At 56.6% G+C, this 20057-nt stretch overlaps 1 protein-coding gene across 3 annotated transcripts in view; it reads right to left on the reverse strand.

Annotated features, from left to right (window-relative positions):
- Positions 1-8109, reverse strand: part of ELAC1 (elaC ribonuclease Z 1) — a 30651-nt gene extending 22542 nt beyond the window's left edge. The window contains exons 1-2 of one of the 3 annotated variants that reach the window (XR_012220040.1): positions 7877-8105; positions 1930-2131 (exon numbers count right to left, since the gene is read on the reverse strand). Coding sequence is in view for 1 of the 3 variants with exons in the window: in XM_073543878.1 (XP_073399979.1) it covers positions 1930-2086 (157 nt within the window). In the remaining 2 variants the exon portion in view is untranslated. Of the gene's footprint in view, positions 1-1929; positions 2132-7876 lie in introns of all 3 variants that reach the window. The other 2 variants (XM_073543878.1, XM_073543879.1) reach the window with 2 other exon arrangements.
- Between the last annotated feature and the right edge of the window lie 11948 nt (positions 8110-20057).

Consider the following 20057-nt stretch of genomic DNA (forward strand, 5'->3'; position numbering starts at 1 on the left):
ATCTGTGCAATTTAACAATGTGAAAAGAGCATGAGTGCTATACATAGGAGAGGAAAGAAGCGAGGGGCCAATATGGATGGAGTGTGGAGAGTTAATGCCAGGGCGGTGGATGTGTGTGAATGCAGCGGCCAGGATAAAAATTACACAAATGCATATGGTATATATTTGTTGTACTCCAAATGTACAGAGTAGATGTATATAAATGTCTTACCTGTCTCCTGCCCTGTCTAACTGCCATGTTATAACTGCCAGAAGTACTTTGATACATGTACTTCGATAAAGTGTGCATAAATGCCACCCCTGCATAAATGCTCCCCCTAGCTAGGTCTGAATATATAGGAGGTTAAGGCTAAGTTTTTGTTGTTTTTTTTTGTGGCTCTCTCTGCTCGTTAATCAATCACACTAAATTGAGACACCAGGACCCAATAAAATGTTGTGGTCAAATAAACACATGTCCAGCACTACATGGATCATAAAGCACTTTGAAAAGTTTCTTGACCTCACAACATAAGGGGACAAGCAGAGTAAGTTGAAAAAACTATATACCAGATATAAGCTTGCAGAGTTGAAAACACATATATAGCATTCAGGATTAACTGCTTGCTGACATTGAATGGAGACACAGGAGTGGATTCAGAGCAGAGATTGGAAAAGCTGGTTACCAGATATAAGCTTGCAGAGTTGAAAACACAGAGATAGCATTCAGGATTAACTGCTTATTATTATTATTATTATTTTTTATTATTATTATATTATTATTATATTATTGAAGAGTTAATAACTGCAGTTATTAATATTATGTGTTGGACCTTTAAAGTAGAACAGCACTTTCAGAAAACTTTCGACATGTCAGAGACCTGTGAGCAAAACTAATCGATGAGGGTCTTTGTACCAAGACCCCCCGCAATAATTACAATGAAAATTAACTCGGCCAGTGACGGGATTCACTGGTTCTCCCTAGGTCAGCCAAATGACCGAACGGGAAGAACACTGATTTGGTTACCCCTGTGACTGCCCGTGGCCTCACCGCCTCATCCCTGCGAGCGCAGAGACTGGTCTCCATCATCCAGCACACTCCAGGCCGAGTATCACAAGCAAAAGGAAAAAGGAAAGGAGCAGAACTGCGTATGATCTGCTAAAAATGTGCGTCCGGCCCCTGCGCCGCTCTCCCCCGAGGCTTCACGGCTCCTCACACACTTTCTATTACATCCACCTACAGCAGAGCGTCTCTCGGCTGAGTGTTTCTGTTACGGCGCCTGGAGAGGGTCTCAGCACCTGGACCCCCACTAATCAAAAGCTTCCTAAGAAAGCAAGTTCCCCCTTCACACCAAGTGCTAACATCACACGACTGATGACTTCACTGGTGAATGTAATGGTGACGGCGCTCTGCACTGAGGAATAAATATATCACTCAGGAAGGAACGTGAGACCCGCAGTAATCCAGAATAATCCTCCGGCGAGGCGCGGTCACTGGATCCGCAGCTGCCGGGCACCGCAGAGCTGATGACAGCTGAAGTGTCTGCACACGATAACATGTAATGGGCGACAGGCGGCACCAGCCGGGGGGATCACTCTTATATTTCGCCATTAGGGATTATACATGGAATTAAAATAGCAGCTCAATAAATAATTACATCTCAGAGAGAAATCTGCACAACGAGGACGACCCCTCGAAATTTCTCTCTCCTCACTGACAACACGTGCACGTCCATGGGGGGTGTCAGCCACTAAAGGACCTCTGCGCCACCCCATGCTGGGGTCCTAGGAAATGATAAGCCCTCACCCGTGTATCTAGTGTTGGGACCACTGACATAACAGCTCCTATACATGAGGTCACACAGCTTTCCGAGGCTCCTGCACGGACTGTCTGCCCGGCTATTCATCCATTGTTCTGGGGGCTCGGGTGGGGGGCACATTACAGCTTCTTACCGGCCTTCAGGGCGCTCTTCATGAACTGAGTCTGGGTGCCCTCCCCACAATCAAACAGCCAGCACTCCCCTTCTGTCCGGAAGACGACGGCCGAGGCCCCTCTGCAGGGAGAAGGATACGCGGACCCCGTCCCCAGAAACGTGACATCCATAGACATGGCGTCTGGCAAACAGCTTCACTGCGGACAATCGGCACCCGGAACCTGCAGACAGAAGACACAGATAACACGACACAGAAATGGCGCTGCGTCCTGCGTGTGAACAGAGCTCAACCCGGATTCTGCTCTTTACTCTAAGAACCAGACGCAAAAGAAAAGGTATCTTCATTTTTTTATGTATTTACAAAACGAGGAGGAAGGATTCACACGTCGGGGTTTATCTTGTAAGAGTTTGCTTTTCCCTTTATTGTTTGGCCCCGGACCCTGCGGTGCTGCCACGTATCCGGCCACTTGGCAGCCGGGGAGGACGGAGGGCAATGGCAGCCTATCAGCACTGTGGAAATACATTGTTGGGGGGACCCTCGGCGGTAAAATGAAGCCCACCCTACTGCAACATTAACAATAGTCAAAGGGCAAAAACTTTTGCAGATTGTTTTACCCCTTTAATCCCCTCTCTGCTCCCCACTTCTGCTGAGTGACCAGTGAGGGGTCTCCGGACCCCACTGAAGGGGATAAAGAACCGATACTTTATATACAAGAATCTTCATTTTGTGTATACAGCTCCAAGGTAGAACTGTGCGTATCCATGGTAACACAGTCATGTGGGGGCTGCTGGGTAGCCTGTAACCATGGATACACACACTTCTGCACTGGAGCTGTAATGTAAACACAAAACACATTTTCCACAATGTTGCTCCATCGGTGGTCCGGACCCTCATTCACAGGACTTGTGGGGGTGACAGATGTCGGATCCATGGCGATAGGTCACAGATGAGACGCCCCTTTATAAATGCTATTTGGGGGCTTCTCGCCTCTGGATTCTGTGTAATGGGGGTGAAGGAGACACAGAACAACCGCGGCGGCCATCTATGTGTCCGGGGACACCGATCACACGACCAGGGTCAGCGGCGCCTCGCGTGCGGACAGTCACCAGGGTCAGCGGCGCCTCGCGTGCGGACGGTCGCCAGGGTCGGCGGCTCCTCGCGTGCGGACGGTCGCCAGGGTCGGCGGCGCCTCGCGTGCGGACGGTCGCCAGGGTGGGCGGCGCCTCGCGTGCGGACGGTCGCCAGGGTGGGCGGCTCCTCGCGTGCGGACGGTCGCCCGGGTCGGCGGCGCCTCGCGTGCGGACGGTCGCCAGGGTCGGCGGCGCCTCGCGTGCGGACGGTCGCCAGGGTCGGCGGCGCCTCGCGTGCGGACGGTCGCCCGGGTCGGCGGCGCCTCGCGTGCGGACGGTCGCCCGGGTCGGCGGCGCCTCGCGTGCGGACGGTCGCCAGGGTCGGCGGCGCCTCGCGTGCGGACGGTCGCCAGGGTCAGCGGCGCCTCGCGTGCGGACGGTCGCCAGGGTCAGCGGCGCCTCGCGTGCGGACGGTCGCCAGGGTCAGCGGCGCCTCGCGTGCGGACGGTCGCCAGGGTCAGCGGCGCCTCGCGTGCGGACGGTCGCCAGGGTCAGCGGCGCCTCGCGTGCGGACGGTCGCCAGGGTCAGCGGCGCCTCGCGTGCGGACGGTCGCCAGGGTCAGCGGCGCCTCGCGTGCGGACGGTCGCCAGGGTCAGCGGCGCCTCGCGTGCGGACGGTCGCCAGGGTCAGCGGCGCCTCGCGTGCGGACGGTCGCCAGGGTCCGCGGCGCCTCGCGTGCGGACGGTCGCCAGGGTCGGCGGCGCCTCGCGTGCGGACGGTCGCCAGGGTCAGCGGCGCCTCGCGTGCGGACGGTCGCCAGGGTCAGCGGCGCCTCGCGTGCGGACGGTCGCCAGGGTCAGCGGCGCCTCGCGTGCGGACGGTCGCCAGGGTCAGCGGCGCCTCGCGTGCGGACGGTCGCCAGGGTCCGCGGCGCCTCGCGTGCGGACGGTCGCCAGGGTCCGCGGCGCCTCGCGTGCGGACGGTCGCCAGGGTCCGCGGCGCCTCGCGTGCGGACGGTCGCCAGGGTCGGCGGCGCCTCGCGTGCGGACGGTCGCCAGGGTCGGCGGCGCCTCGCGTGCGGACGGTCGCCAGGGTCGGCGGCGCCTCGCGTGCGGACGGTCGCCAGGGTCGGCGGCGCCTCGCGTGCGGACGGTCGCCAGGGTCGGCGGCGCCTCGCGTGCGGACGGTCGCCAGGGTCGGCGGCGCCTCGCGTGCGGACGGTCGCCAGGGTCGGCGGCGCCTCGCGTGCGGACGGTCGCCAGGGTCGGCGGCGCCTCGCGTGCGGACGGTCGCCAGGGTCGGCGGCGCCTCGCGTGCGGACGGTCGCCAGGGTCCGCGGCGCCTCGCGTGCGGACGGTCGCCAGGGTCCGCGGCGCCTCGCGTGCGGACGGTCGCCAGGGTCCGCGGCGCCTCGCGTGCGGACGGTCGCCAGGGTCGGCGGCGCCTCGCGTGCGGACGGTCGCCAGGGTCGGCGGCGCCTCGCGTGCGGACGGTCGCCAGGGTCGGCGGCGCCTCGCGTGCGGACGGTCGCCAGGGTCGGCGGCGCCTCGCGTGCGGACGGTCGCCAGGGTCGGCGGCGCCTCGCGTGCGGACGGTCGCCAGGGTCGGCGGCGCCTCGCGTGCGGACGGTCTCCAGGGTCGGCGGCGCCTCGCGTGCGGACGGTCGCCCGGGTCCGCGGCGCCTCGCGTGCGGACGGTCGCCAGGGTCAGCGGCGCCTCGCGTGCGGACGGTCGCCAGGGTCAGCGGCGCCTCGCGTGCGGACGGTCGCCAGGGTCAGCGGCGCCTCGCGTGCGGACGGTCGCCAGGGTCAGCGGCGCCTCGCGTGCGGACGGTCGCCAGGGTCAGCGGCGCCTCGCGTGCGGACGGTCGCCAGGGTCAGCGGCGCCTCGCGTGCGGACGGTCGCCAGGGTCAGCGGCGCCTCGCGTGCGGACGGTCGCCAGGGTCCGCGGCGCCTCGCGTGCGGACGGTCGCCAGGGTCCGCGGCGCCTCGCGTGCGGACGGTCGCCAGGGTCGGCGGCGCCTCGCGTGCGGACGGTCGCCAGGGTCGGCGGCGCCTCGCGTGCGGACGGTCGCCAGGGTCGGCGGCGCCTCGCGTGCGGACGGTCGCCAGGGTCGGCGGCGCCTCGCGTGCGGACGGTCGCCAGGGTCGGCGGCGCCTCGCGTGCGGACGGTCGCCAGGGTCGGCGGCGCCTCGCGTGCGGACGGTCGCCAGGGTCGGCGGCGCCTCGCGTGCGGACGGTCGCCAGGGTCGGCGGCGCCTCGCGTGCGGACGGTCGCCAGGGTCGGCGGCGCCTCGCGTGCGGACGGTCGCCAGGGTCGGCGGCGCCTCGCGTGCGGACGGTCTCCAGGGTCGGCGGCTCCTCGCGTGCGGACGGTCGCCCGGGTCCGCGGCGCCTCGCGTGCGGACGGTCGCCAGGGTCAGCGGCGCCTCGCGTGCGGACGGTCGCCAGGGTCAGCGGCGCCTCGCGTGCGGACGGTCGCCAGGGTCAGCGGCGCCTCGCGTGCGGACGGTCGCCAGGGTCAGCGGCGCCTCGCGTGCGGACGGTCGCCAGGGTCAGCGGCGCCTCGCGTGCGGACGGTCGCCAGGGTCAGCGGCGCCTCGCGTGCGGACGGTCGCCAGGGTCAGCGGCGCCTCGCGTGCGGACGGTCGCCAGGGTCAGCGGCGCCTCGCGTGCGGACGGTCGCCAGGGTCAGCGGCGCCTCGCGTGCGGACGGTCGCCAGGGTCAGCGGCGCCTCGCGTGCGGACGGTCGCCAGGGTCAGCGGCGCCTCGCGTGCGGACGGTCGCCAGGGTCAGCGGCGCCTCGCGTGCGGACGGTCGCCAGGGTCAGCGGCGCCTCGCGTGCGGACGGTCGCCAGGGTCAGCGGCGCCTCGCGTGCGGACGGTCGCCAGGGTCAGCGGCGCCTCGCGTGCGGACGGTCGCCAGGGTCAGCGGCGCCTCGCGTGCGGACGGTCGCCAGGGTCAGCGGCGCCTCGCGTGCGGACGGTCGCCAGGGTCCGCGGCGCCTCGCGTGCGGACGGTCGCCAGGGTCCGCGGCGCCTCGCGTGCGGACGGTCGCCAGGGTCCGCGGCGCCTCGCGTGCGGACGGTCGCCAGGGTCCGCGGCGCCTCGCGTTCGGACGGTCGCCAGGGTCGGCGGCGCCTCGCGTGCGGACGGTCGCCAGGGTCGGCGGCGCCTCGCGTGCGGACGGTCGCCAGGGTCGGCGGCGCCTCGCGTGCGGACGGTCGCCAGGGTCGGCGGCGCCTCGCGTGCGGACGGTCGCCAGGGTCGGCGGCGCCTCGCGTGCGGACGGTCGCCAGGGTCGGCGGCGCCTCGCGTGCGGACGGTCGCCAGGGTCGGCGGCGCCTCGCGTGCGGACGGTCGCCAGGGTCGGCGGCGCCTCGCGTGCGGACGGTCGCCAGGGTCGGCGGCGCCTCGCGTGCGGACGGTCGCCAGGGTCGGCGGCGCCTCGCGTGCGGACGGTCGCCAGGGTCGGCGGCGCCTCGCGTGCGGACGGTCGCCAGGGTCGGCGGCGCCTCGCGTGCGGACGGTCGCCAGGGTCGGCGGCGCCTCGCGTGCGGACGGTCGCCAGGGTCCGCGGCGCCTCGCGTGCGGACGGTCGCCAGGGTCCGCGGCGCCTCGCGTGCGGACGGTCGCCAGGGTCGGCGGCGCCTCGCGTGCGGACGGTCGCCAGGGTCGGCGGCGCCTCGCGTGCGGACGGTCGCCAGGGTCGGCGGCGCCTCGCGTGCGGACGGTCGCCAGGGTCGGCGGCGCCTCGCGTGCGGACGGTCGCCAGGGTCGGCGGCGCCTCGCGTGCGGACGGTCGCCAGGGTCGGCGGCGCCTCGCGTGCGGACGGTCGCCAGGGTCGGCGGCGCCTCGCGTGCGGACGGTCTCCAGGGTCGGCGGCTCCTCGCGTGCGGACGGTCGCCCGGGTCCGCGGCGCCTCGCGTGCGGACGGTCGCCAGGGTCAGCGGCGCCTCGCGTGCGGACGGTCGCCAGGGTCAGCGGCGCCTCGCGTGCGGACGGTCGCCAGGGTCAGCGGCGCCTCGCGTGCGGACGGTCGCCAGGGTCAGCGGCGCCTCGCGTGCGGACGGTCGCCAGGGTCAGCGGCGCCTCGCGTGCGGACGGTCGCCAGGGTCAGCGGCGCCTCGCGTGCGGACGGTCGCCAGGGTCAGCGGCGCCTCGCGTGCGGACGGTCGCCAGGGTCAGCGGCGCCTCGCGTGCGGACGGTCGCCAGGGTCAGCGGCGCCTCGCGTGCGGACGGTCGCCAGGGTCAGCGGCGCCTCGCGTGCGGACGGTCGCCAGGGTCAGCGGCGCCTCGCGTGCGGACGGTCGCCAGGGTCAGCGGCGCCTCGCGTGCGGACGGTCGCCAGGGTCAGCGGCGCCTCGCGTGCGGACGGTCGCCAGGGTCAGCGGCGCCTCGCGTGCGGACGGTCGCCAGGGTCAGCGGCGCCTCGCGTGCGGACGGTCGCCAGGGTCAGCGGCGCCTCGCGTGCGGACGGTCGCCAGGGTCAGCGGCGCCTCGCGTGCGGACGGTCGCCAGGGTCAGCGGCGCCTCGCGTGCGGACGGTCGCCAGGGTCGGCGGCGCCTCGCGTGCGGACGGTCACCAGGGTCAGCGGCGCCTCGCGTGCGGACGGTCGCCAGGGTCAGCGGCGCCTCGCGTGCGGACGGTCGCCAGGGTCGGCGGCGCCTCGCGTGCGGACGGTCACCAGGGTTTCCTATCACTGAGGCTCTCTGACCACTCACAGGTTCCTATTCACTGACAGCAAGCAGAGATTATAATAAAGGGAAAAAGTAGATTACAAAGCAGCAGAAAAGCATCAATGGCAGGAAATCACAGAGCAGAGGGGACCCGACAGGAGGAATCCACTGCCGGCAGCCCCGGGAACACCGCAAACCCGGCCCCGTACCTCAGACACGTGCAGGGAAAGCTCGGGCCGGAGAGCAGACATATTACTACTCCACGGCATTAACTGCACCCACCGGAAGTCACACAGCCTGGAGGAAGGAGCACAAAGATGGCAGCGACGGAAAAGCAAAAACTACAACGAATCTGTCACTGCCCCCTCTGCTGGCTGTATTGCATCACTGCTCCCTCTGCTGGCTGTATTATATCACTGCTCCCTCTGCTGGCTGTATTATATCACTGCTCCCTCTGCTGGCTGTATTATATCACTGCTCTCTCTGCTGGCTGTATTATATCACTGCTCCCTCTGCTGGTTGTATTGCATCACTGCTCCCTCTGCTGGCTGTATTGCATCACTGCCCCCTCTGCTGGCTGTATTATATCACTTCTCCCTCTGCTGGCTGTATTGCATCACTGCCCCCTCTGCTGGCTGTATTGCATCACTGCCCCCTCTGCTGGCTGTATTGCATCACTGCCCCCTCTGCTGCCTGTATTGCATCACTGCCCCCTCTGCTGCCTGTATTGCATCACTGCCCCCTCTGCTGGCTGTATTGCATCACTGCCCCCTCTGCTGGCTGTATTGCATCACTGCCCCCTCTGCTGGCTGTATTGCATCACTGCCCCCTCTGCTGGCTGTATTGCATCACTGCTCCCTCTGCTGGCTGTATTATATCACTGCTCCCTCTGCTGGCTGTATTATATCACTGCTCTCTCTGCTGGCTGTATTATATCTCTGCTCCCTCTGCTGGCTGTATTATATCACTGCTCCCTCTGCTGGCTGTATTGCATCACTGCTCCCTCTGCTGGCTGTATTGCATCACTGCTCCCTCTGCTGGCTGTATTACATCACTGCCCCCTCTGCTGGCCTCTGCTGCCTGTATTGCATCACTGCCCCCTCTGCTACCTGTATTGCATCACTGCCCCCTCTGCTGGCTGTATTATATCACTGCTCCCTCTGCTGGCTGTATTGCATCACTGTCGCCTCTGCTGGCTGTATTACATCACTGCTCCCTCTGCTGGCTGTATTATATCACTGCTCCCTCTGGTGGCTGTTGTAATGTAAAATGTCTGTAAGGTAGAACTTTCTAGAATCCTCAGTTTCTTTCCAGAAAATCGCCTTGTCACACAGCAGCATCCCCCTCCTTATCAGCTGTGTGTCTGCACTGGTAATAGGACACTTCCTCTGTAACATTTGGCCCCAATCCACAGAAGGGAATGCTAATTAGTTAAGGGAAAGCATTTCCTTTGTTCTCAGATCTGTGGCTGAATGAAACTATGGGTGATAGTAAAGAGACTGTACCGCAAAAATCATACACCGCTGAGATATAATAATCATATCACTACGTGGGCAACAACACCAGCTTTTATAACCTCTAATTTTCACGGCTCTAGCCCCTCCAGAAGCTGAGATATGGATTGCTCCCAAATGGAGTGTCATAAGTATGGCATGTCTGATGTCGTTCTATTATATTCGATGAACTACAACCTATGAGGCCCTCAGTGAGTTGATACGAGCTTCCCTCGTTGAGATATGGTTATCATAAGTTTTTTAGTTAATTGGCAACTTGGAGAAAGGGGTATAAACTTCTGCAGACTGCCCCTTTCGTGATGTCACAGACCCTGGGCCATAAGGCACCCCTCCCTTACAGTGCATCAGTTAAGCTGGAGTTCTGATGCTGAGCAGACCTACCCTGTTATGATTGAGTCACCGTAGGAGGCAAAAACAGAAATGCTAGCTAAGTCCTGAAAACCAGAGAAGTTGGCAACTATCAGATTGCAGACCCCTGAACCTATCAACACAACTAGCAGTAGCCGTGGGGGGTTCCTACGATGACCTAGACCCCTCGATCACAGCCGGAGAGATACATAGGCCTAAAGAAGGAAAGGGGAAATCTAACTGCCCCAGAGCAAACCCCAAAGCAATAGGCAGCCCCCACAGATAATGACGGTGAAGCAAGATGAAAACACTTACACAGACAGAAAGGCAGGCTGAGCAAAGACGGGGCCCAAAAACTACCCAGATAGGAACGGATAGGAAGGCTGCTGTCTGCAATCTGCCAAAACCCTATCAGAGACAAAGGCCAACAAGCTGATATAAAAATGGCCCTGAAGCAACTAAGCTTCAAAAACTAAATCAGCACTCAGGTACTTTCAGAAGACAGAGCTCACGGAACACTGCACACTCCAGCAGGGAGTGGCAGAATCCAAAAAGCAAGAAAAACAAAAAACAAATCTTAGATGCAAAAGGCAAAACAGAAAACTTAGCTTTAGGACAGCAGGAATCAGACTGGTGTCCAAGAGTCCACAGAGAAATCACCCGCAGGGCAGAAAGGACGTAGGCTGCCTTAAATCCAGTCAGTGACTCCACTCAGCCAATCGTCTTCATTAGTCCCAGGTGCCTGATAATCAGGCTCACTACCTTCCTTCACTAGAATAGGGAGTTCACCAGGCCTCAGTGACGGAGGGGAAAATGAACTCACAACACTACCCCATGTCTTGGGATGTTTGGCTGCCGCCCATCCCCCCCGAGCCACATGGGTTGCCTAATACCAACTAAGCACGTGTAAGTGTACTTTCTGCTTTCATCCCTGTTTTGTTATATTTGTATTGTACATATTTAATGTCTCAACTTTATAGTAACTTTTATCTATGTAATTACTGCCCACATTTTGGGAATAAATGATAAAATCTATTATCTCTGTCTCCATGTTCTAAGAAACGAACTATGCGCCTCTTTTAGATAATCGCTACTAATTTGGGGTTTGTCACAGACCCTCTTAATTAACTCTTTGATTAAGTAAAGCGTGGCTGGTGGCTGCGTGGTGTGCGCGGCTGGCGAGGCTAGCTGGCAGTACAGAAGGGTCTTATATTGCTGGATGAGTGGTTGAGGCCACAGCATTGATAATTCCCTCACTGCAGTAGCCTAATTGCCCGTGCACAACAAGCAGCCCGTCCGGCGACTAATTATCCTTGGTGCAGTTTCCTGACTGACCTGAGGGTAAGGGGGGCATCGGAGAGCTGCAAGTTCCAAAGTGGAACTGAGAAAGTGGGATATACATAAATCCCCGCAGTTCTTGGGAGGTTGTTAGCACTGGTGGGGCATCCAAAATACCCCCCTGCGGTAAATTGTTAGAGCAAGATTAGCTTGCTGTGTGTTGGTCACATGGTGCCACGGTGGGATAACTAAGATAAGCCCCCACTGTGCCTGTGACAGCCGTGTGCCGGCAGTGCGTCGCGTCCCTCCGTCCGCTGACAAACCGGTGTCGGTGGGATTGTGGCGTATTGGTGGCACCGGCCATGCTGTTCGTCACATATTGGTAGCAGTGGTGGGATAACTAAGATAAGCCCCCACTGTGCCTGTGGTAGCCGTGTGACGGCGGTACGTCGCATCCCTCCGTCCGCTGACAAACCCGTCTCAGTGGTGGGATTGTGGCGTATTGGTGGCACCGGCCGTGCTGTTCATCACAGCTGTATTATATCACTGCTCTCTCGGCTGGCTGTATTGCAGGGGTCCCCAACCGCCAGTCCGCGGCCCAGCACCGGGCCGCTGCAGTGCCCTTGCCGGTCCGCGGACACAAGGGGAGCCAGGGGCGGTCAGTGGCGTAGCGGGGGCTGGGGCGGCGCGCAGCAGTTCTTAAACTGCGTGTAGCGGTGGGCAGGGAGCGATCAAGCAGCTCCGCTGCCTGCAAGAAGGAATAGCAGGAGCGGAGCTGCAAGGACCCGTCCAGCTTCCTGCCCGCCGCCCGCGCTTCCTGTCTCTGACTGACACAGAGAGGAGCGCGCCGCTGCTGTGTCAGAGCAAGGAAGCGCGGGCGATGCTGCGACAGGTGACAGGTGGTGTGTGTATGTATGTCTGTGTGTGTGTGTGTGTGTGTGTGTGTGTGTGTGTGTGTGTAGGTTAGCCTGGCCCTGGCGGAGATGGGGACATGAGGAGACCGTGATGGGGAGAGAAGGCCATGAGGGGGTAATGGGAGAAGGCCATGATGGGGGTGATGGAGAGACGTCAATGATGGGGAGAAGGGAGTGATGGGGTGAAGGCAATGATGGGGAGAAGGGAGTGATGGGGTGAAGGCAATGATGGGGAGAAGGGAGTGATGGGGAGAAGGGAGTGATGTGGTGAAGGCAATGATGGGGAGAAGGGAGTGATGGGGTGAAGGCAATGATGGGGAGAAGGGGGTGATGGGGAGAAGGGAGTGATGGGGTGAAGGGAGTGATGGGGTGAAGGGAGTGATGGGGTGAAGGCAATGATGGGGAGAAGGGAGTGATGGGGAGAAGGCAATGATGGGGAGAAGGGGGTGATGGGGAGAAGGGAGTGATGGGGTGAAGGCAATGATGGGGAGAAGGGAGTGATGGGGTGAAGGCAATGATGGGGAGAAGGGAGTGATAGGGTGAAGGCAATGATGGAGAGATGGCAGTGATGGGGAGAAGGGAGTGATGGGGTGATGGAGCACTCATTCAAAACCTATGGTGAGTTGAGTCACATTATAAATGTTATTTAATTATAAGTATGCACTGCTACACTACAACCGCGTCCATAGCCCCGCCCCCTTATGACCAAAGCCCCACCCCTGCCACACCTCCATCCCCGCCCTGCCGGGCCATGGAAGAATGGTCTTGCTTGAAACCGGTCCCTGGTGCAAAAAAGGTTGGGGACCACTGCTGTATTGCATCACTGCTCCCTCTGCTGGCTGTATTGCATCAGTGCTTCCCTCTGCTGGCTGTATTGCATCAGTGCTTCCCTCTGCTGGCTGTATTGCATCACTGCTCCCTCTGCTGGCTGTATTGCATCAGTGCTTCCCTCTGCTGGCTGTATTGCATCAGTGCTTCCCTCTGCTGGCTGTATTGCATCACTGCTCCCTCTGCTGGCTGTATTGCATCACTGCTCCCTCTGCTGGCTGTATTGCATCACTGCTCCCTCTGCTGGCTGTATTGCATCACTGCTCCCTCTGCTGGCTGTATTGCATCACTGCTCCCTCTGCTGGCTGTATTGCATCACTGCTCCCTCTGCTGGTTGTATTGCATCACTGCTCCCTCTGCTGTTGTCTTATACCACTGCCCCCTCTGCTGGCTGTATTGCGTCACTGCTCCCTCTTCTGGTTGTATTATATCACTGCTCCCTCTGCTGGCTGTATTATATCACTGCTCCCTCTTCTGGCTGTCTTATATCACTGCGTCTTATGACTCATATCACTGCTCCCTCTGCTGACTGAATTTTAACACTGCACCCCCTGCTGGCTATTCCACACCTGAAAGACACCTGCTGCGTATCTCTCTCACAGCCAAACCACGTCTCACACTTTGCACTGATGAGGGGCAGTAGTCCGGAACACTGTGTCTACAAGATAAAATAAAGATATCTACTTTTCCGCCACCTCTGTGAGCAGTGTTTAGAAAAAAACATTTCCAATAATGAGGAGAGCGTCAAATAATGGGCGTGGCCATGGAGGTGCTGGTGTATCTGCTGATGGAGGGGTAGGTGCTGCAGGGAGAGGACGTGGTCTTTCTGTACCTGCTACGTGCACAATTACAACACCTTCCTCTGGTGCAGACAGCAGGACATTGTACGTCCTTTCATAGGCCGGGAAACCTCTGTGCAGCATGTTGTGCCCAGCGCATATCATCCCCAAACCAACGGACTCTGCAAGGCTTTTAATGGGACATTAAAGCAAATGAAATGCTCAAAATGTTGGTGGAGACTGAAGGCAGAGACTGGGAGAGGTACCTCCCTCATCTGTTGTCTGCGCACAGAGAGGTTCCCCAGGCGTCTACAGGATTCTCTCAATCCGAACTGGTTTAAGGGAGGAGGGTCAGGGGGCCACTTGATTTGATTAAGGACTGTTGGGAGGGCGACCCCAAAACTACGGGCGTCTCGGTGGTCGAATATGTACTGCGACTCAGAGAAAGAATGCAGAAACTGAGCAACCTGGCCCATGAGAACATGACCCAGGCCCAAATCAACCAGAAGGTCTGGTACGACCGTAATGGCAGACTGAGCGCCTACGAGGAAGGGCAGTAGGTTTGGGTGTTGGTCCGTAAGTTGCAGAATAAATTACAGGCCGCATGGGAGGGACCATACACTGTGTGCTGTTCCGTCTAAGTTATGATTATATGGTTTCATGGACTGTGTTATTTTCCATGCCGTGTATACCTATGGGAAGAAGTCACCTCCCTCATGTCAGGCATTCAACGCCACAAAAATGATGCAGCGAGTCTACAAGACACTATAAAATGGCTAGACACAGCCCATACAAGAGACTGTCCTCAAGGTACGTCTCCTTCCTAAAAGACTAATATTGATGAAGCCTCATCAGAGTTAAGCAAAGAAGATTCCACAGACAGAGAAAGGAATGCCTCTGTGCAAGACGCCATAGATAAAGCGGAGCTCCGTATTGCTCATCTGCAAGAATCAAGATCTCACAGGTCAGGTTCATCCAAGCACTCTACTCGGTTATACAAATCATCCTGCTCAAGAACTTCAACCCTCAGCGATAGAATCCTAGAGGCCTGTTTAAACACAGAGCGATCCAAACTTAGACATTCCTACACAGAAAAGAAAGCAGAGGCAGAAGCCAAGAAAGTAGAAGCGGAGGCAGAAGCCAAGAAAGCTGAAGCACAGGCAGAATCCAAGAAAGTTGAAACACAGGCAGAAGCCAAGAAAGCAGAGGCTCAAGCAAGGATTCTTCAAACACAAATGGAGGAAGAAATCGCGCTAGCCAAAGTAAAAATACTCGAGCAAGCATTGAATCAAAACCTCAACCCGATTTGCCTACCACCACTGGAAGAAGAGGACCCAGCCGTCCGTACCAGTGATTACGTGCAGAAACAGATATCTGCGGCACACACCTTCTCCAGCGACGTTCAAACCAACAATGTGGAAACGTCTAAGTCAGCCCAACTTACGGTGCCAGTGTTACCCACAGCATCTGCAGAGACCCAAGACCAATGCCATAATGTGTCCCCTAAGGAGCAGCAATCACCACAAGACGCACTCCAGTCCATCTCCACAGTTCAAGCCGCAGTCATCAAAATCTCCAGAGGTTAAACCACAGCTCAACCCTGCAGCAACCTCATTCTAACCGGTAACAATTCACCCTTCCACGCCACACAGCTTATACGCCCGAGAGGCAACACAAGCTAACATGGTAACAAGGAGTGAAGGATCGGACATGTCTGAGCTTGCCAGGTTTATGGTGAGCAAAGATCTAATCAGCACCAGCCTCTCAGTTTGACGACTGTGCAGAGAACTACAGAGCCTGGAAAGCAACCTTGAAGGCCACCATTGCTGACCTCAACCTATCCGCAGAAAAGGAGCTCAACCTCATGGTAAAATGGTTGGGTCCTGACTCCACAAACCGTATCAAGAGTCTTCGGACTGTCTACGTGAGGCAAGCTGAAGCAGGTCTCGCTGCTGCCTGGCTGAGACTCGTAAGAACCTATGGCAGCTCTGAAGCCACAGACAAGTCCCTATTCAAGAGACGTTCCAAGGATCAACCTTAAGGAAGCCCACAAGCTTCTGCACTTAAGCGATCTGATTATGGAACTGGAACTCGCAAAAAGAGACCCTCGTCTGCCTGGATTGTGCTACTTGGACACCACCCATGGGGTGAACCCAATCATCTCAAAGCTGCTGCATAGTCTGCAAGAGAAGTGGGCAGTATGCGTTTCCAAGTACAAAAGGTCACATGATGTCACCTTTCCTCCGTTCAATCAGGCCCAAATGAGGAACGACGCTTGCCTAGACTTCCTGGAGTCTAACACTGCAGCTCCAGCAACACCGTCATCAAGGTATGAAAGCGTCACACATAGGCGCAAGGACTTGAGAAGCAGTGTAAGTGTCAGAAAGACTAACCTGCCACCACCTGCAGTAACTGCCGATAAACAGTACACTATTCCGTCGAGAGATAAGTCTTTCAATCGTGAGTGTCCCATTCACAAAAAAAACACACTCATTGAACAAATGTAGAGGCTTCAGGTCCAAAACCATGCAAGAGCACAAGAAAATCCTCAGCAAACTTGGGGTATGTTTCAAGTGCTGCGCCTCATTAGAACACATGGCCAAGGACTGTAAATCTGCCAGTAAGTGTGAAGAGTGTCATAGTGACAAACATCCATCAGCTTTGCATCCAACCTCAACCACCAGCGATGCAGCAGTCAGTTATCTCTAGTCCGGCTACAAGCCATGGCGGGGAGCCACAGAGTAACGCCAAGTTAACCACGGCTGTCTCCTGCTCATGCTCAGAGGTATGTGGGGAGAGCCAAAGTGATAAATGCTTTGCCAGGATATGCCTAATCAGAGTTTATCCAGAAGGGCAACCAGAGAAGGCAGTAAAAATGTATGCCATTATTGACGATCAGAGCAATCGATCCCTAGCTGGACCTAAGTTTTTTGAAGCCTTTGGAATCAAGGGACCAGCAATGCCCTATACTCTGAATACTTGCTCAGGTCGCATAGAGACTAGCGGCAGGAGGGCACAAGGTTTCATTGCTTCTCCTGTCAACGGAGGTGTAGAAATACCCCTACCTACGTTAATCGAATGCGATCAAATACCCAGCCAAAGGAAGGAGATTCCTACTCCACAAGCTGTGTTCCACCAACCACACTTAAGGCACCTAGTCAGCGTTATCCCACCTATGGACTCATGCTGAAATCCTACTTCTGCTCGGCAGAGACAATTTAAGGTTACATAAGGTCCGCCAACAGTGCAATGGTCCTGACTATGCCCCCTACGCACAGAGAATCGACTTGGGGTGGGTAATCATAGGAAATGTGTGCTTGGACCGAACAAGAGTTGATTGCTTTAAGACCTACGTACGCCGAGATGGACAAACTACTTTCTGCAAACCATGCCCACATCACTATAAGGTGAAAGAGAAACCTTCAGATCCCGTACAGCTGCCTGATGTCATTCCTTCTCCCTATGCAGATGACTTGGGAAGATCGGTGTTTCATACAACTAAGGATGACAACAAAGTAGCCCCGTGAATGGAAGACAAGGAATTTGTCAGGATAATGGACAATGAGTTCCTTAAGGACGAGCCTAATTACTGGGTTTTTCCCCTACTCTTCCGAGCTACCAGGGTAAGACTCCCGAACAATCGTGAACAAGCCTTGTCCAGATTCAACTCTCTCAAGCGCACACTTAGCAATAAACTGGAGATGAAAGAACACATTGTCACGTTTATGAGCAAGATATTCCACAATAACCATGCGGAGCCAGCGCCTCCCTTAAAGGAAAACGAGGAGTGCTGGTACCTACCCTCATTCGGAGTATATCACCCAAGAAAACCTAAGCAAATTAGAATTGTCTTTCATTCAAGCGCCAAACATCAAGGCGTTTCTCTCAACGATGTCCTCCTCACGGGTCCTAATCTTACATCAACCTGTTGATGAGGTTCCGGAAAGAGCCCATTGCCATCACTGCCGACATTGTACAGATGTTCCACTGTTTCATAGTCAGAGAGGACCATAGGAATTTCCTTAGGTTCCTGTGGTAAAAGGACAATGACTCCAGCAAAGGGATGGTGGAGTATCGCGTGAGAGTGCACATATTAGGGAACAGCCCTTCCCCCGCAGTGGCAACCTATGGCCTGCGGAGAACCGCACAAGAAGGAGAGTTCGGATATGGAACAGACGCCAGAGACTTTGTAGAGAAAGACTTCTACGTAGATGTTGGACTAAAATCTCTACCCACAGAAGAAGCAGCGATCGACCTACTCAAGAGGACCCAAGGTATGCTGCACCAAGCCAAGCTTAGATTGAAGCAGTCAGTGGTGAATAACTTATACGACCCACTGGCATTCATACCACCAATTACCATACAAGGTAAATCCCTTCTGAGACAGCTTTCCGAAACCGTCAAGGACTGGGATGCCCCACTCCCTCCTGAGAATGAACCAAAATGGGAAACCTGGAAGCAGTCTTTGTGTGCCTTGGATGAAATCCATATACCAAGATGCTATGCCAGAACCTCACTTGCTGCTAGCACTAGGAAGGAACTCCATGTGTTCTTGGATGCATCCACGGAGGCCATTGCAGCAGTTGCGTACTTGAAGGTGACGGGACCCGACAATCAAGATCATGTTGGGTTCGTTTTCGGCTAGGCTAAGTTGGCTCCCAAGCCTGACCACACTATTCCCAGGCTTGAACTCTGTGCGACCGTGCTTGCAGCGGAACTCGCAGACTTTATACAGCATGAGCTGGACACCAACATAGACGACGTACAGTACTACAGTGACAGTATTGTCTTAGGTTACATCTACAACCAAACAAGGCGCTTCTACGTGTACGTCAGTAACTGCATCGAGAGAATAAGGAGGTCTTCCAAGCCTGAACAATGGCACTATATCCCATCTGAATTTAATCCAGCTGACCATGCCACTAGACCTATGTCTATAAGGTCCTTTGCTAACTCTTCTTGGCTTTCAGGTCCTAAGTTTGTGTTGGAACAGAAAGGAAATGAATGTGTCCAGGAAGTCTTCAGCATCCAGGATCCGGATGGCGATCTAGAAGACTGCTCCGAGGTCAGTGCTTTGGCCACAAACACTAAACCAACCTCCAGCCTCGGTTGCCAGCGCTTCGAACGCTTCTCCAATTGGATGAAACTTGTCAAGACTATATAGCAAGGTTAGTCCACATTGCGAGATCTTATCACAACTCATGTGGAGACAAAGTCTGTCACGGTTGGCACGTCTGTCATAAATCACTACCTATTGAGGACATTCTGGTTGAATGAACCACGGACAGAACACTGTCCTAGTACTTTGTCCTTTGGATTACCGTGGGTCGGAGATAGTTTGGCCTAGTGCGGCTTCTCAGATCCGAAGATGGGTTTTCTTTGGATTGTCTCAGGAACTGTCTGTCATCTACCTCGTTTTGAAGTTATTATTGCATTGCATGCATATTTGTGTTTCTTTTTTAGGTTTTTGAACTTTACTTAAAAACAAAAAAAACATTAATACAGTGAAATCCCTTACGGAATTTCAGACGGGGAGTGTGCTGTTCCGTCTATGTTATGATTATATGGTTTCACGGACTGTTATTTTCTATGCCGTGTATACAGTCTTGCATTTGGTCTGCTGCCACCTGCTGTCCTTTTTCTGTATAGCAGCCTGTCACTAAGTAATTCTTGTACATGCCTTGCACATCCGGGTCAAGGTTCACGGCTTCTCTTCCTGCTAGCAGCCATTCTTAGGTTCATTTTCACCCGGGAGAGACATGCTTGTACCGAGCTGTGAAAGGCATCAGTTTTTCGATCACATATGCTGCACAATTTGCCACACAATTTGCTGTACCACCTTGCTTCACAATTTGCTGCACACTTTGCTCACACATCGTTGCTCACATCTTGTTAACATTCTGCACGTCTGGAGAACCTACTGCATTACCAATCATATGCTGTATGTCCAGATTTCAAAATAAACAAGTCTGGACTTCACAAACCCTGGTGTGTATCATCTCTCCAGACGCTGAACAGCATATGGTCCTGTCTGCTCTGCATTGAGGAAACGGAAGGTAGGAATTTCTCCCAGCCCCAATCAACTACACCTCCATTCACCTCATGTGGGGACATAACACACTGTACACAAGTGGCTAAAAGATGTTAACTATGTGGTGACCCTAGATGAGCATGCAAAGCGTCAGAAAGTATTACATGTAAATATGTTGAAGGCTCATCAAGACAGGGAGTCCTGTGTGTTACCTGTCTGTAGCTTGCCTGAAGAGGGGGAGGCTGATCTGTTACTAGATGTGGTGGCTGGGGCTCAGTATATGGAGTCAGCAGAGTTTAACCCTGAGCAGTGGTGGATTAAGGGTAGCCAGGGCCCCGGGTTGCTCAGACTATGTGGGCCCCCCGGTCATGTGATGGGGTCATCATTATAATTATTACTATGGAGCCTCCACACCGCTACCTGCATAGGAATTACAAGGCAGAAAGTACTTAGAGGTAAACCTAAACCCCAAGGACCAGTGAGCAGCACCTGTGATCTGCTGACTGCCCCCCCCGTCACTTACTGATGGTGCTGATGGATTATCCCAAGTCCTAAGGAAAGCGAATGCGAGTTTTCTGATCTCTCCCGCATTCCATCCCAGGCAGCGCTCACGTGACACGTCCGTGCCCTTACCAGAGTGGGCGTGGCAAGAGTAAAAAGTTGTAACTTTACAAGAGCCAATCAGGAACGCCCCTCAC

The sequence above is a fragment of the Dendrobates tinctorius genome, unplaced genomic scaffold, assembly GCF_039654945.1.
Source record: "Dendrobates tinctorius isolate UK_male_01 unplaced genomic scaffold, ASM3965494v1 ptg000135l, whole genome shotgun sequence".
NCBI lineage: Eukaryota > Metazoa > Chordata > Amphibia > Anura > Dendrobatidae > Dendrobates > Dendrobates tinctorius.